General features: G+C 28.5%; 2 protein-coding genes and 2 non-coding genes across 4 annotated transcripts; all 4 read left to right on the top strand.

Annotated features, from left to right (window-relative positions):
* Positions 1-4,532, top strand: LOC112756376 (uncharacterized). The gene is made up of 4 exons (XM_025804954.3): positions 1-225; positions 328-429; positions 1,023-1,781; positions 2,451-4,532. Exons 3-4 carry the CDS (start codon positions 1,047-1,049, stop codon positions 4,119-4,121), a joined length of 2,406 nt encoding a protein of 801 aa, XP_025660739.1. The 5' UTR covers positions 1-225; positions 328-429; positions 1,023-1,046; the 3' UTR covers positions 4,122-4,532.
* Positions 4,533-10,706: 6,174 nt separating this feature from the next.
* LOC112756635 (protein indeterminate-domain 7-like) lies at positions 10,707-12,628 on the top strand. The gene is made up of 2 exons (XM_025805255.2): positions 10,707-10,842; positions 11,676-12,628. The coding sequence occupies exons 1-2, from the start codon at positions 10,707-10,709 to the stop codon at positions 12,626-12,628; spliced, it is 1,089 nt and encodes a 362-aa protein (XP_025661040.1).
* A 3,141-nt stretch (positions 12,629-15,769) lies between these two features.
* Positions 15,770-15,866, top strand: LOC112762046 (small nucleolar RNA R41). The gene has a single exon (XR_003182406.1). It is a non-coding gene; the product is annotated as a small nucleolar RNA R41 (small nucleolar RNA).
* Positions 15,867-15,976: 110 nt separating this feature from the next.
* Positions 15,977-16,054, top strand: LOC112762052 (small nucleolar RNA Z155). Its single transcript, XR_003182411.1, has one exon. It is a non-coding gene; the product is annotated as a small nucleolar RNA Z155 (small nucleolar RNA).
* The last annotated feature ends 547 nt before the right edge of the window (positions 16,055-16,601 follow it).

Genomic DNA, 16,601 nt, shown 5'->3' with positions numbered 1-16,601 from the left:
CTTTTGCTTTGTCTCTAGTTTTAACATCGTAGAGAATTTCCTTCATTTATTCTTTTGATTACTTGTTTTCTTGGTCCTCTCACTCTCTCTCTCTCTTTCTTTCTTTCTTTCTTTCGTTCTCTCTCTCTTTCTCTCTCTCTCTCTCTAGTTACGGAACACAAGTTTGCTGTCATGAAAGTTGAACTGTGTTTGTGACATAGTAATCAGTAGCACATACCATACGAGGTAATCTATCAACAACCTTAAACCACGTCCTTCCATCTCTCATATTTATATATGTCTCTGCTGTTTTTTTATTTTTAATGTGTTTTGTGTTATTCTTTTCAGTTCCCACCAGAACACAACACAACACAAGTTGACAATCGAGGTTTCTAAGAAGACCCATTTTCCCAGGTCGATTTTTCACACGTGGGCCCTATCCCCTTCAAGGTTACATTTCATCTCTTATTTCCAATCATTATTACTTTACATTAACATTATTAACATGCATATAATCTTATTATTAAAGCGGTTATTTATTATTTTGATGGGTTTGCCTCTTAATTATGATAACAACCTCATTGTGATTGCTTCTCTCTATCATTCCCACTTGCCTTGTATCATTAATTGTCTATTTAATTCAAGCTTATTAGTTTTGTTGTAGTTGCTTTGATTTTGTAATTTTTTAAATATGTTTAAGTCTTTTTAATCACTATTATTTTTATAACGTGGAGGGATGATCTGGGTTTGTTGTAATTGGATGTGGATATGAAGTGTCCGTTTTTGCGTGGTTTGATTTTGTGAATGTCCTTTTCACTTGAGTTGTTTTCTGTGAACTGATTCACATTACTTTTCTCTTTTCTATTTCCCTTTTATTCCTTATTCTAGCAGTTTTTCTGCTGTAATATATATGCATAGTTAAATATACTTGAATTTCTCATAAAATTTTGAAGTTTGGTGTTTTAATCACTTGATTTATGATGAAATTGCTATCATGTTGTTGTGTTAAGGGAATGATTTTTGAACATTCAAAATTCTTGCAGTGTTAGATTTCACTTTATTAGCAGATGGATTATCTATGCTGTGATGACAACAAAGAAGGCACTGAGATGAAATCTTCTGATGCTTCTGATGATATATTTGGAGATCCAGAAGATCATCCTCATGTTGGAGAGGAGCACCAAGCTGAAATTCCTGCATTCATCGCCGTGCCGTATCGCTCTCAGCTCATAAAGAAGACAATAGATTCAGAAACCAGAGTCAATAGGCCAGAGTCTTTCTCACTAGGATTACCTATTCCTCTGATGTGGTCACATTGCAAGTTAGAAAACAGTAATTGGGAGGCTTTAGAATCTATCACAAGCAAAGAGGGACAAATGATTTCGGAGAATGAATGTCCTAAGCTTAAAGTGGAATTTCAGACTATGTTTTCTAATTTTCAAATTCAATCCTCTGCAAAATCTGTTGAGTCAAGAGGAAAGTATCTTCTCCCTGGTTTGTTGGCTGCTCAATCTTGGACGAACACGGAATATGACAGTTTTCTTCTTGGCCTCTATATATTTGGAAAGAATCTCAGTCTTGTAAAGAGATTTGTTGGGACCAAAAACATGGGAGACATATTGTCTTTCTATTATGGCAAGTTTTATAGGTCTAAAGGGTATCGCCGATGGTCAGAGTGCCGGAAGTTGAGAAATAGGCGATGTATATACGGCCAGAAAATATTCACTGGATGGAGGCAACAAGAATTGCTGTCAAGAATGTTTTCCCATGTTGCAGGAGAATGCCAAACTTTGTTGATTGAGGTATGTCTAGTCTTTGACATACTTTAATGTATGCAAGTTCTTATAATTCTATCCACCTTGTTAAGTAAGTAATGTTCTTGTGAGATTAAATCATTGTATAGATTACATAGATTCTTGACATTGATATTGAAAGTTTTGATCTCATTTTATCAGTAATGAATATTGTTGAATGAAATCCCTCTTTGTCTGTGTTGCTGATGCCATATACTATTTCCATTAGAGGTTAAATATTAACCATCAACAAGCTTGGGGTATTGTGTTCATGCTAGGAAATAATTGGGAAAAAGATACTCCAACTTGACTTAAAGTAGTTGCAATTAATGGCATAGATTAGAAATAAGCACTGATTTTCCATGAAAAATCTTATATTCAATTAGCAGTGTTATACAGCAGAAATTTTCATAGCTAGTTTAATTATCAAGGCTGTAATTATAAATGGAAGTGATTATTGATAACAAATATAGTTTAATTAGCCTTCTATATGATAACAAATACTTTGATTAAGTTCTTAAAAGAAATATTTGTGGTTTCAATCATGAACCTTTTCCTTTCACATCTTTTGTGGATATAGGTGTATTAGCTTTTCAACAAGGAAAATATTTCACTATAATGAACTGCAATTGTATTTTGTACCTTAACAAACTCTTGACAAATATTTGCTTACTGCAGATTTCAAGGAAATTTCTGGAGGGAAAGATGCCATTTGAAGAATATGTATTTGATTTAAAGGATGCTGTTGGCATTGAAGTGTTCATAGCTGCAGTAGGCATTGGTAAAGGGAAGCAAGATCTCACTGGCACTGCCAACGAGCCGACAAAGACTACAAACGTGTTCTCTATTCGTGCCGAAATGCCAGTTGGCAAAGCTTGCTCCTCTCTTACATCAGCTGACATAATCAAGTTTCTCACAGGAAATTTCAGGTTGAGCAAAGCTCGGTCCAATGATCTCTTCTGGGAAGCTGTTTGGCCGCGCCTTTTGGCGAAAGGGTGGCATTCTGAGCAGCCTAAGGATCAATTTGTCACCAGTTCAAAACCTTCCTTGGTTTTTCTTATACCCGGTGTTAAGAAATTTTCTAGAAGGAAACTGGTAAAAGGCAACCACTACTTCGATTCGATAAGTGATGTTTTGAATAAAGTAGCACTGGAGCCGGGGCTTATTGAGAATGAAATTCAAGCAACTGAGGGAAACTTGGATGAGGGAAACAAACAGTTTCGTTACCTTCAACCGCTAAGTTCAAAGTGCAAGCAAGATCATGGGAAATTTACAGTTGTTGATACAAGCATTGTTGTTGATTCGCATCAATGCAAAGTGAGGCAGCTAAGAAGCTTACCTTTTCAAACTATGAGCATATCTGACATCTCAAGCAGTTCCATTGAATCTGAGCAAGATACTTCTGAAGAAGAAGTTGAACAAGGTAGTCCTCCAAATCATGTTGAACAAGCTGATTCTTCAAACCATGTGGATGATCAGGTTGAACAGGCTAATTCTTCAAAGCCTGTTGGAGAATTCTCTGCTACAGATATGAGCATAGATGCATTAGATTTATCTCTTACACTCGATGAGCGCAACACCACCACCTTAGAAGTAGAAAATCATAGATTTCATTCAGAGCAGCATGATGGAAACCATCCAAGGGAGATCAATGAGCATGAATTCATTCAAAATGCAGCATCTGATTGCTCAAATTGCTTTCCTAATGTCATGAAAATACAGAAGTTTGATTTGAATGAACCTGTTTCGCCATCAACTTTGCACGAAGCATCCGAGGGCGTGGTTTTGTCTATGGATTCAGACATCTTTTCTCACCCTTGTGAAGGCAGTGCCACTCAGCAGGATCCGGTTGTACAAGTTTCTGAAGAAAAATCTAAAACCATGATGTTGATTGACTTGAATTTTCCTCAAGTTTCACCAGAGTTTGGAATTGACATGGACATGGACATGGACATGGAAAGGGATGTTCCATCCTCTAATGTCATGGAGCAAAATCACAATCCATGTGAAAATACATCGTTGTCCTCTCCATCCGACACGGCGCAGCTCAATGCCATACAGGAGTCTCCTGATCATCATGATAAGGCGCAGCAATCCGGCATTGTAAGCCGTCGGACGAGCACTAGAAACCGACCATTGACCACAAAAGCATTGGAAGCTCTTGAGTACAGATTTCTCAACTCAAAGAGGAAGAGAAAGAGCACAGAATCTTCAGAGAGTAATTCTTCAAAGTCAAGATATATAGGTGCAAGTAATGGAACAATAGTTAGTGGTAATTGTGACAATGGCATTGTGAATTCCATGGCTGATACAAGAGCAGAGGAAGAGAATGTTATGGCATTAATCTGAAGCAGGGAGAATCACTATACTATGGGAAAAAAGATGGGATACAGTTTTATTGTTTCAAGTGTATCCATAATACACAAGAACATCAATGCTATCAGTATATGTTCAGTTGTTCACAGATCACTTACCTTTCTTTTTTTCTTGAGAATTTGACCTGATGATAATAGAATAAGATAGCATATGGATAAAAGTTTTAATAATGAGTTACCCAAGTTTAGTGAGAAGAGAAAATCATTCTCTCTAATGGGAATCATAATACTGTTGAGGCACTGTAAAGTGTAAAAAAACTGTTAAGTCGTAGTTTCTATTTCATGTCAAATTGATAGGAATGTTAATTATTTTATTAGAACACAATTGTAGCTTTATAGAAACAGTCTCTTTTATTATCAATTACCAATATTTGGTTGGTTCAAATGATTTTTTTTTCAAACCCTCTCTGAGTTTTACTCCATAATGATCTAATTCATCTCAGAATAAGTTAGAACGAAAGTAACCAGCTTATACTGGTCAAGTAGTTAGCTCATTTATCCGTTTAAACAAGTGTCGGAAGTTTGAATCTTATCATGTACACTAAAGTGATACAACAATTCATTGACCAGTGACATTAAAAAAAATGGAATCCAGATCCACAATAAATTAGACCGATTTGGGAAACTTAAAAAAAAGTTTGGACAAAAGAATTTGAAAATATTGGTGGCTTATAAAAATAAAAAAAATAAAAAGAAATTCCATACTACCAAATGTTGTTGCTCTTGTTATAGCAACTTATGAGTAAGAAGAGAATAATTAATAGGTGTTAGCTACTTCAAATAAATGATACATTCATATAATTGTAGCAAGTGAGAAAGAACCTTTTAGAGGTAATTGGAAAGAAACGGTTAGTTTTGTACATATCCCTAAGGATAAATTGCTTTGATTAGAAGAAGTAATCTCTTATTTGAAAAGAAATAATGAATAACTATTTGACTTGCAAATCAAGCAACATTCCATTTGACAGGTTATGGAGCAATATTCTTTATTAGTGTTCCCCATTCTGTCTTTTCATTTTTCTTGGTCTTAGTCCCCACTATGCCAAATTTCTTTTATTCCAACAAAACTATTGCATACCAAGGTCTTATTATTATGACTCCATTGATTTAGTCCAATTTAGTGAAGATCTCACAAAAGAGTGGCTTTTCCCCAAGGACTTGAATCTGAATTTTTTTTTTTCTTAAAAAGTTACAATATCTATCGTCTTAACCAAATTTATAGCTTATTATGCGGAAATCCTCCGATATTGTACGTTTATTTTAAGGAAAATACTTTCATAAAGATGCATAAAACATCTTTTTTTAAAGGTATTTTTTAATAATTAAAATTTAATATATATAATCACTTAAATTATGTTATTTTTGTCAAAATTAGGTCAGATAAATTAATTCAACTGAAAATAGTGATTCAAATTTTGAATCAGTTTAAATTAATATTATTTTTTATAAAAAATGACTACAATATCTCTATTATATAAAATGACTAAAAATATTAATTTATTAATATTTTTGCTAAACTGATTTATCCGATCTAATTTTAATAAAAATAATATAATTTAATTAATTATATGTATTAAATTTTAATTTTTAAAAAATATCTTAAAAAAAAATATTTTTGACATCTTTATTTAAGTGGCTCCCTTATCTCAAACTAATGACTAATTTCTGAATCTTTTTGAGTTCTCTTTTTTAGATGAATAAAAAACTGTTTATAAACTCGTTTTATATATAATTACATAGGAATAAATGTTGTTATTTCTTTTTTTTTAATAAATTTATTTAAATATGCAATAAAAAATATGATGTATAAAATAGTATTATAAAAAATAAAAGTGACTTACCCGAATTAAATATGCTTTATAAATTCGTGGAATAGATTTATTATTTATATAAGCCCAAGCTGGATGGTGGCTGGACATTATTGACGACGCGCCTTTTAATTGACATGGTCCCTTCAAGGCTTAGGTAAATACTAAATACCAAATAGGGAAATGCTATTTGTACATTAAAATTAGTCACTAAAATTAGTCACTAATGTATTTATGTATAAATATATATGTGGTTTAATTTATTTTCAATATGTATTTATATTGCAACATGTATTTTATATTGATAGTTGACTTTGGTGGCTAATTTTAATGTACACATAGCATAACCCTACTAAATAATATGAGAACGAGGGGACACCCAAAAAAAAATACAAAAACATTTGATAACAAAAAAATTAGGTAAAAATAGTCGGAATTAATTAAGTTGGGTTGATTTAGTAATTAGTTCGCTAGTCTATTTAAATAAGTATTGTGATTTGAATTCGAATTTCGCCTTGTGTATATAGTAACCTATTGGCCAACAACAAACTCTTAAATGAAACTCCAATTCGCAACGAATTATTCTTTGCCTAATCGAACTGAGGGATACCGTGAAAAAAAAATTAGAATTTATTTTATTTAATATTTATTAATTATTGCTAAAAATAATAAATGCTAAATAAAATAAATTTGGGATTTTTTTCTCTCCTTAACATTAATATGAATACAAGTTGTTGTATTAAAAAATGTAAATAATATTTTTATCATTTTTAATATATACTTCTCTTGTGAATTGTGAAAAGATTGTTAAAAGTTTAATTTTAAGATATTGATTTATATAAAATCTTTACAAGTTTTTAATTATAATCCTCCATTATTTGTATATGGGAAAGTATGAGGAGACAATGGAATACTTGTACAATGTGTACAATGGAGGTTTCTGGAGTATTAGAGATATAATCATTAGTGTTATATTTTCTCATCAGCTGAAGCTTTTGGGATGAGTGGTATCATGATATGATATTATGATATGGTATTAAAGCGCTAGATCCGAAAGGTCAAGAGTTTGATCCTTGGTGAACCCCAAAATCAATTTAATCTTTTGAGAAGATGTTTATTATCCCTAGTACTCGGATGGTTATTCTAGATAGTATAGAGGATGTTTATTTTATAACTCAATAACTCATTGTACAAATAGTTCATTGTCTCCCCAGCAGGATCCTTTGTATATATACCTCTTTGAATATGAGTTTATAATATTTATATGTCGTTAACAAAATCTATTTCATTTGATATTTAATTAAGTATCGTCGGGTATATTTTTATTTCTAGATAATGTGCGTATCTGTTACCTATCTGTCTACGCAGTTGCATCTAGTTAAACACATAATATAAGTTTGTTTTAGATGGATAGGTTATAGAACTTTAATTCCTTAAATATTAATGAGCTTAATTCACTATATCTAGGTGGTAATTAATAAGCACCACTAGGTGTATAAAAATATGTTATACTAATAACGTACCCTAGATTTACACTTCATCACTATATTTTAATTTGTTTGGGTTATTTATACTCTAGTTCATCACTGAACAAATATTATTCTAAGAGTAATACAAGAAAATAATAATATAAAATTATTTAATTTAATTTAATATTTATAATTTTATATATGTAATATTATGCATTTATTTCAACAATAATTAATGAATACAAACAAAAGAAAAAAAAAAGACAAATTATGTCACTACTCTCAAACATTTTCGTTTTTTTTTTAAGTTAAGAGTGAAATTCAAATTCACAACTTTTAAATAAAAATAGAAAAATTATATCATTTAAATTATAATTCGTTAGCTTATCTAACGGTGTTAGATAAAGGAATTACTGTAATCAGTTTTCCAACACTAAAAAATTCCATTTACTAAATACTAACAAAATTATAGCTTTATAAAATTTTTTAATAATTAATAACCCAATCAAAGCATGTCCATATCAATAACAATAGTTTTATGCATATATAACCTATCCTTGTTAGTTCGTTGTTAAATAACATAAACAAACCGTCTAATCTAGGTTGTTCCCTTTGTTGGATTTATCTATAAGGATCCTTTATCTATGTCAGTTAGCGACCATTACACCAAAATTAATAATTAATTATATGAAGAATTCGAAACAATAATTCCATGGCATGTAATCATGTAAAAATTGGGCTTACCATAATGTAATGAATAAATGCGAGATATTTATAAGATATATAAAGAATGTTTGCAAGCTTTTGTCCTTACTTATTTGTTGTAAGCAAGCTAGGTTCATCAAATATATCGATCTTTATGTCGATGATTTCTACCAGGTCTTTTTCGTCGTTTTATTAATATTTGTTTGACAATAAAAGAGTATATATAGTTTAATTTTAATATATTGATAGAACGAAAAATTTTATACGATTATTTAATATAATAATATATAATTAAATATTTATATAAAATTTTTTAGTATTGACTGTATATAAAAATTAAATTTATATATCAAATGAAAAGGGCTAGTCAGTTTTTTATTTTTGTTACTTGAAATTTGAACTTTATCTCATGTTTGATATTCTAGTTTTTGTCCCCTTGTTTTCTTAAAGCAAGAAGCGCGTGGGAGCTGTAAAATCTAACATGAAGAAAATAACAAAAGTATAATATTTTTATGGTGATCATGTATGACTCCTTCAAGCCATAAAAACGTTTTTATTATCATTTATGTTTGCCAGAACAATACAAAATAGAAAAAAAATTCGATGAATAAACTTCAACCATGCTTAAAATTATTATTACACATATTATCCATAGAATTTAATTCTATCATACCTTTGGCATGGTCATGACTCATGAGACTTTATTCCACACACTCTTAAAGTCTTAATATGTTTTCAATCCACAATACTAAAGAGATAAAAAAATTTATCGAAATTTATTTTATTTAATATTTATTAATTGTTGTTAAAATTAATAAATGTTAAGAATAATATTGTACATCTAAAATTTTTTTTATAAATTTAATTAATTAAATTAAATAATAAAACTTTGAATAATACTAGTTATAACTGATTTTTGTTATATTAGATTAATTTAATTGGACTTAGTTAACAAAAAGATTTGGATGTGTAACATTATTCAAATATTAAATAAGACAAATTTTCATTGTTTTTCACTAATCTTTTTGTTACCAAATATTTTCGATTATCAACTACATAATAATTTTGCGATAATAATAGGAAGATTAAAAAAACAGATAGAAATTACTTTGTTTAACATTCATTAATTATTACAACAAAAATGTTTGGTAACAAAAAAAATTAGTCAGAACTTGTGTTATTAATATTTATTAATTATTATAATAATTAATTAATAAATATTAAATAAGATAAGTTCTGACTTTTTTTTTGTCTTTCTAGCATGACTATTATTACAATATAATGCTAAATCAGGCAAGTATTGTTGTTTTTAGCTAATTCTTTTTACTTATAAAACAATTCTGATAACACTATATTTGAATAATTTCCATATATGTATAAAGGTATTATAATCTACGGAAATGTTTGGTAACTAAAGAAAATTAGCCAAAAACAGTCATAACTTGCCTTATTTAGCATTTATTAATTGTTGCGACAATTAATGAATGTTAAATAAGGCAAGTTCTGACGGTATTTTTTGTCTCCCTAGCATTACCCATAATCTAAGTAAATGTTGAAAAGATCATTACATTTATTTTTGCTTTAATTTATATGAAGGAGGCCATAGGATACCCTTAGTGAATGTCGTTGCCATTATGGCAAATTAAAGCTTGAATAATGTAGCTTAGGTTAACTCGGTAGCAACCTCTTTTATGTCATTAGTACATATTTGCTTCATTCTAATTTTTATTTGAAGATTCTTATTACTTTGCTTGTTTCCATCGATCGTATATATGGATCAAATGAGACGTAGATAGATTTCGTCTTCGTTATTATGATGATAGTTATTTTCTCGTTTAAAAACAAATCCGAGTTTAGTAGCTAGTAACACTAACCTTCAATGGCTGCACTAATTAGTAAAACATTATTAGAACTTTTGCCTTGTCATCCATTTATATTCTTCCACATTATATTTAAACATGAGACAACCTTCAATTTTTGAGTTAATTTATGACATTCAACTAGGTTCATCTAATTTTAAGATAATATTAATTAAATTTTATCTGATCCAATATTGTTAAGCCATATATGGATTAAAGTCAATATAATATGCTTAGAAATATTTCTTTTAAATAATATCAGTAATTTTTTTTTACATTGACAATGTATAGATATTAAATCCATAAATCAATACTTAACATAATCATATTATGGATCATGGAAATAAAATCTTATGCTAATTTCTAATGAAAAAGGTAGATCAAAGGGCCGGGAGTTTTAAATTAAAAATCCATCATATATAGGTCAATTGTTTTATTTTAATATATATACAAGGGTCCAACAATCTGTGGATGCATGAGCTAATGAGAAATTGATTGGTTATTTAATTAGGATATTACAATAATAATATAATAATAAAGCAAGAAGTTAGCAAGGTAGTTAGGGGCATTTACCTATTTGTTGTCTTGTAATGAAGATTATATATTTATATAAGGCCAAATAAAGAAAAACCTGCTTACAACATTTATTTGTAACATAACCACAACAATTTGCTTTCTAATTCTTCAACACAAAAAGAAGCTTGTATTGTATCCAAAAATGTCAAACAATATGTCAGGTAATGAAGATGGAAGCTTCTCTTCTGGAAACACTGGAGAAGAAGAAGTTCATCAAGAAAACAAGCAGCAGCAACAACAAACCAATAAAAAGAAAAGAAACCTACCAGGAACCCCAGGCAAATTTAATTAATTTATTTATTCAACTTTCTATTCCCTTGATCTTTCATTATTTTTAGATCAATCTTTCTGACTAGCAAATATTATCATTTTTAGTTGGGTAGTTGATCAGCAATAATATGTAAGTAAAACTTGATATAAAATTGATAGTTAAGAGTCATTAAATAATTTAATATATTTGACTAAATTATTATCTAACAGCTCTCAATTATTAATTTGTATAAAGTTAATTGTACTTGAATTTTCACTTAATTTATATTTATATTTAGAATTTTGTACACTAAAAATGTATAATTTGCACTTATATTTAATAAAATTTGCATATATGAATTAGTACAATTTACACTCATATTTTTAGAATTTGTACATATAAATATTAAAATTTATTTACTAAAAGACAATCTAATATTTATGCTGATCAACAATAAGGGAAAAGTATAGGTAGATAATAAAAATACTAAATAATATAAACAATGAATATATCGGATGTTCAATTTATTAGGTGTGCAGATGATTATTTTAATATTAAAATTTAGATTAATAATTTAAAATGTAGTGTGTTTTACTTGAATTTGGCCAATTTTTAAGTCGGTTGTTCATGTTATTTATTACTAAAAATTGTAAGAATGATAAGTCTAAGAGTCAGCACTTTTGTTGAAATCTTACCAGCACTTAACCATCAAAGAAAAAATGATTAATCTTATACCATTAGATCTCATCTCACACCATTAAAAATATTGATGATGACTAATTGATGGCTAAACATCACAAATTCTGCCCGCCCCTAGCACTCCACTTTATCTTATTTTGATTGATGTTTGAATGATGACAGATCCAAGTGCAGAAGTAGTAGCTCTGTCACCAACAACATTAATGGCAACAAACAGATTCGTGTGTGAGATATGCAACAAAGGTTTCCAGAGGGACCAAAACCTTCAACTACACAGGAGAGGACACAATCTACCATGGAAGCTAAGGCAAAGAACAACCACAGAGGTCAAGAAGCGTGTCTACGTCTGCCCTGAGCCCACGTGCGTTCACCACAACCCATCACGTGCTCTTGGCGACCTCACCGGCATCAAGAAACACTTCAGCCGCAAACACGGCGAAAAGAAATGGAAGTGTGACAAGTGTTCCAAACGCTACGCTGTTCAATCTGATTGGAAGGCCCACCTCAAAACTTGCGGCACTCGCGAGTATAAGTGTGATTGCGGCACCATCTTTTCCAGAAGAGACAGTTTCATTACTCATCGTGCTTTCTGTGATGCTTTGACCGAAGAAAATAACAAACTTTCTTCCACCCACCATCAGTGTTTGTTAACAACTGGCATGCCCCCTAGTCAGATTCCATTAACCACTTCTTCTTCTTCATCAGATCAATTATTCATCACTGATCCACCACTTATCATTCCAACAACAACTCCTTTCAATAACTCCATCTTCTCATCAACAACTACTTCTTCTTGTTCTTCTTCAACGCTTCAGCTGAGTTCTACTGGCTTCAACAATGTTATTCTTTCTTCTAATCCATCTTCATCATCGCCTCATATGTCTGCAACTGCTTTGTTGCAGAAAGCAGCTCAAATGGGTGCAACTGCAAGTAACAACAGCATGAATTATTCACCCATGATGCAGAAAAGCTTCTCCATGGGAACAACCACCATGGCTGGAGTTAGTGCTGGCCATGATGCTGCATTTACAAACCAATTGTTTCAGAAAGAAATCGTCTCACAACTGTTTGATGCAAACACTACTACTAATCGCAGGTTATGGGTGTATATTTGATTTGATGTTTTTCTTCATATTTTAGTACCTGTAATTCATACATTTTGAATACAGCACAGACAGTTAACAGAACAGACAGTTTGGGTGTATATTTTAAGCAATCTTGGGTGTATATTAAACTCCCGTTGGTGTAAAAGTTTATAATTTGTGTTTAGATCTGCCTTGATGTTTTCCTTCATATTTTACCACCTGTAATACAACTTTTGAATACAGCACAGACAGTTTTAACAGCACATATAGTTTAACTATAGAAAAAATTTCATTGAATAGAAGTTGTTTATAAATGGCAATTTTTACAGCATTTGTTTAATTTACAAACTAGCTAGCAGTTGGATTACTCAGTTTCTATATCAGTAGAATTTATCTGACAAAACTAATTATGTATGTTTAAATCTTATTGATTTATCTTAAATTGCTTATTCTTTTTATTTGTTTCAAAAATATAGATATATTATTAATATTAGTTCTTAGATTAAAAATATATCTTTTAATTCTGTTAATTATTAATTATGTAAAAATTATAAGATTATATATTATTAAAGAATACTAATTTTATTTTTCAATATAAATATTTTTTAAATTTTATAATTTAATAAGTTTTCAATAATTTTTAAAATTTGATTAATATTATTAATTAAAATTAAAATAAAATTACAAATTATTTATAAAGTTAATATTAATAATCACATTTATTATAATTTTATTTATTAATTAATATATGTTAATAATTTTTTTTGTTTTTTAATTAATATTTATTTTGAAATTAATATTCTTAAATATAAAAATTAATTATTTTAATATTGATAAATTTATTTGTTAATGTAAATAATATTATTTAAAATTTATTATAAATTAATTAATTATGTTTAGATTTATTTTTAAATTTTAAATAATTATTTAAATTATATTTATTAAAATTTTAATTATTAATATTATTTGTTATATTTATTACTAATTGTTAAATTAATTTTAATAAATTAATTATTTGTTAATAGATAAAATTTTAAATTATATTATAATTATAATTTTTATTTTAAATTATATTAAATTTTAATATTTTTATCTTTTTTAATGATTTAGTTCTAATTAAGTAATAAATTAAAATTTTTATATGTTATAATTTAAAGATTAATAATTATTATTTGTTAATATTTTATAAATTAATTATTTTTAAATATTGTTAATTAAATTTAAATCTTTTACATAATTTAAATTTTACATAATTAAAATTTAATAATTAAGTATTTGTATATAACTATAATAAATTAAGATATTTTTATCATCTTTTCTAAGTCAATTAATTTTTTTTAAAATATTTGTTTACATTATAATTCTTTAATTATGTTAGATTTATAAAATTAAATTAAGTCAATTATAATTCTATTATATTATAAGTATAATTAGAATTACATGTATAGATCATATTTCTTGTTATTACAATTATTCTTTAAATTTGTTTTTTTCTCTATTTTTTGATAATGATAAAATATACATTATTAAGATTATCTACATTAATAAATTATTGTAGATAACATGATAAAGTAATGATCATACATAGATATGATTAATTCACTATTATTTCTTAGATACATAGATTATGATTTTCAAGATATAATATTATTATGCATAGGTATCATCAAAATGTCAATTATCAATGAATATTACAAGGTCAAAATATAATTTGGATAAGCAATTAATGTATGCTGATTTCAATATTGTTTAGATATAAAAAATGCTATTCACCAAGAGATATTATCTACAGATTAAACTATTTACTGGAATGTATACCACTGTTAGAGAATGTAACTACAAAAATGTTGACAACATATGAGTCTATTAGACATAATGGAATTACATATCTAACTTTAAGATGCTATTTTATGAACTATATGTGAGATAAAAAATTGTTCAGCTATTAACGAGGTATGGTCATCAATTGAAAAAAATTGCTTGTGATACTATTGATATTAATAGTGTTAGAAATCAAATCGTATTTGGATGCAACTTTGACATTATTGCTGACGATATATCTTGAGTATTAAGAGTATGTCAAAATAAGTTGTTTATCTATTGAATCTTTGAGATTACTTGCAAGAAGTTAAGAGTCTGCAATTAAGGCGTTAGCGAAGAAACGTTCTAATTTTAGATGAAGACAACAATCCAAAGTCATCAACAACAAATATCGTGTTTAAAGAAGTTAATAATATTTAGGTAAGAAAAGTAGTATTTTCATTTAATAACATGTTATGATTTACACTTTTGTACAAATATTTGTCATAGATATAGCTAATCTATTAACTATAATTTCAGACTTGAAATAAAATATGTAATATAAAGTACAACATCATATGCCAATTGCTTTTCTAACGAGGTTAATAAAATACTAGGTTGTCGACAAATTTTCATTAGTCTTATGATATAAAGTTTAATATAAAATTGATATGCTACTATTACAGTTATATATGTTCTTATTTTTTCAGATCTCTTTTCTTATAATTTAAGAATATTATAGACTTCAAACTATTTTATTTGTATTTTATTTTGAATAAAAATAAAATAATATATTCAATACGATTATCTTATAATGACGATCATAATGTTATATTAAATTTAAAAAATTTATAATTATAAAATATTATTTTTAATTTACCATGTCAAAATAAAATGTAAGGCTGTGCATCACAGGAGTTTAACACTATAATATTATAAAATTGAACAACAATAATAGTGAAAATTATAGTTTTTTATACGAACACAAATAAAGATATCAAGTAATTTTTTTTCATTTTGTTTATAAAGCATACGAATTGTGAAGTTGCTGAAGCTAGGCCCAAATCATGTTCTGAACTCTGAAAGTAAAGCCCAGATCTGTATCTTAACGGGCCATCTGCACGAGAGCGGAAGGGTAGTTCCGTCTTTATATACAAAACCCTAACCCTAATTAAAATGTTACATGGCTTCTATTTATACGGCAGAATTGAATATCCAATTCTCTTCATTCGACTGTGCTAGCTACTTCTCGCAACTTCCCTCGTGTTCGTCAATGAGTTTGTGTCTTCAAACTTTTAAATGGCTTCTTCTTGTTCAATCAATTTTTCTGTGCCGTTCGTTTTTTTTTTTTAATATTTTTTTAAAGTTTTCGTGAAGGCGATGATGTTGAAAACTACCTATTTTATGAGGGAATGGAAAATCGTCCCTTGTGATTAGAAATTACCAATGGATCCTTCTGAGCCTTTTTACCACTTCAGATTTATGGTTGTTATGTCTGCTTTTTGTTTCTTGAATTGTTGCAGCAGTTTTTGGTTTTCTTTTCATTTTAACTTGTTCAGATTTTGAAATTGAGATAGCCATTGATGTGATGATATCTTGTTTCCGAATTTACGAGTGTGGACTATAAACAATCAGACTACAATTATCTGATCAATGGCTATGCCTACTTCAAGAAAACCATTTCTTTTTCTTCAAAATTTCTTGGCTTTTTTTTAATTTTTTACTTTTGTGAAGCATTGACATTGTCATTCATACTGGAAATTGATTTTCTTGCTCTAACTTTTTGTCTTTTTTTTTTTTAAATTTAAACAAAGTGCGGAATTTAAAAGAATCAATGTTGAGGAGTCAGTCATTCACAGGAATCTATTCTCTCCCATGCTACAGTTTTATAAGAACAAACAATATGGCTTCCAAACATCTGAAGGAAATGATTGGATGAGAATGAAATGTTTAGAATGATACCAAAATCGAATGGTAGGAAGCCATTTGAATTTATCAAAACTAACTTCTGGTGCACAGAGAAAAAAAGAACTATGAATATAAGACGCATACATCACTTGATGTTCAGACAAAAAGATTGTCAAGGTTTATTGGGGGAAACTCATTGGATTATCGGATCCTATTGCTTAAAAAAGTGGGTTAATAAGAAGAAAGGATCTGATTAATATGGCTCAGTTTATATATAAAGGTTTAGTTATCATGG

Source organism: Arachis hypogaea, chromosome 16 (genome assembly GCF_003086295.3).
Source record: "Arachis hypogaea cultivar Tifrunner chromosome 16, arahy.Tifrunner.gnm2.J5K5, whole genome shotgun sequence".
Taxonomy (NCBI): Eukaryota; Viridiplantae; Streptophyta; class Magnoliopsida; order Fabales; family Fabaceae; genus Arachis; species Arachis hypogaea.
Note: the sequence above shows the minus strand (reverse complement) of the source record. Positions and strands in the feature narration are given on the sequence as shown.

Excerpts from the sequence above, each read along its gene's own strand:
- LOC112756376 (XM_025804954.3), top strand. The coding sequence starts at position 1,047 with ATGGATTATCTATGCTGTGATGACAACAAAGAAGGCACTGAGATGAAA. Across the intron at positions 1,782-2,450 it reads GCCAAACTTTGTTGATTGAG|ATTTCAAGGAAATTTCTGGA; the intron begins GTATGTCTAGTC and ends TGCTTACTGCAG.
- LOC112756635 (XM_025805255.2), top strand. The coding sequence starts at position 10,707 with ATGTCAAACAATATGTCAGGTAATGAAGATGGAAGCTTCTCTTCTGGA. Across the intron at positions 10,843-11,675 it reads AAACCTACCAGGAACCCCAG|ATCCAAGTGCAGAAGTAGTA; the intron begins GCAAATTTAATT and ends GAATGATGACAG.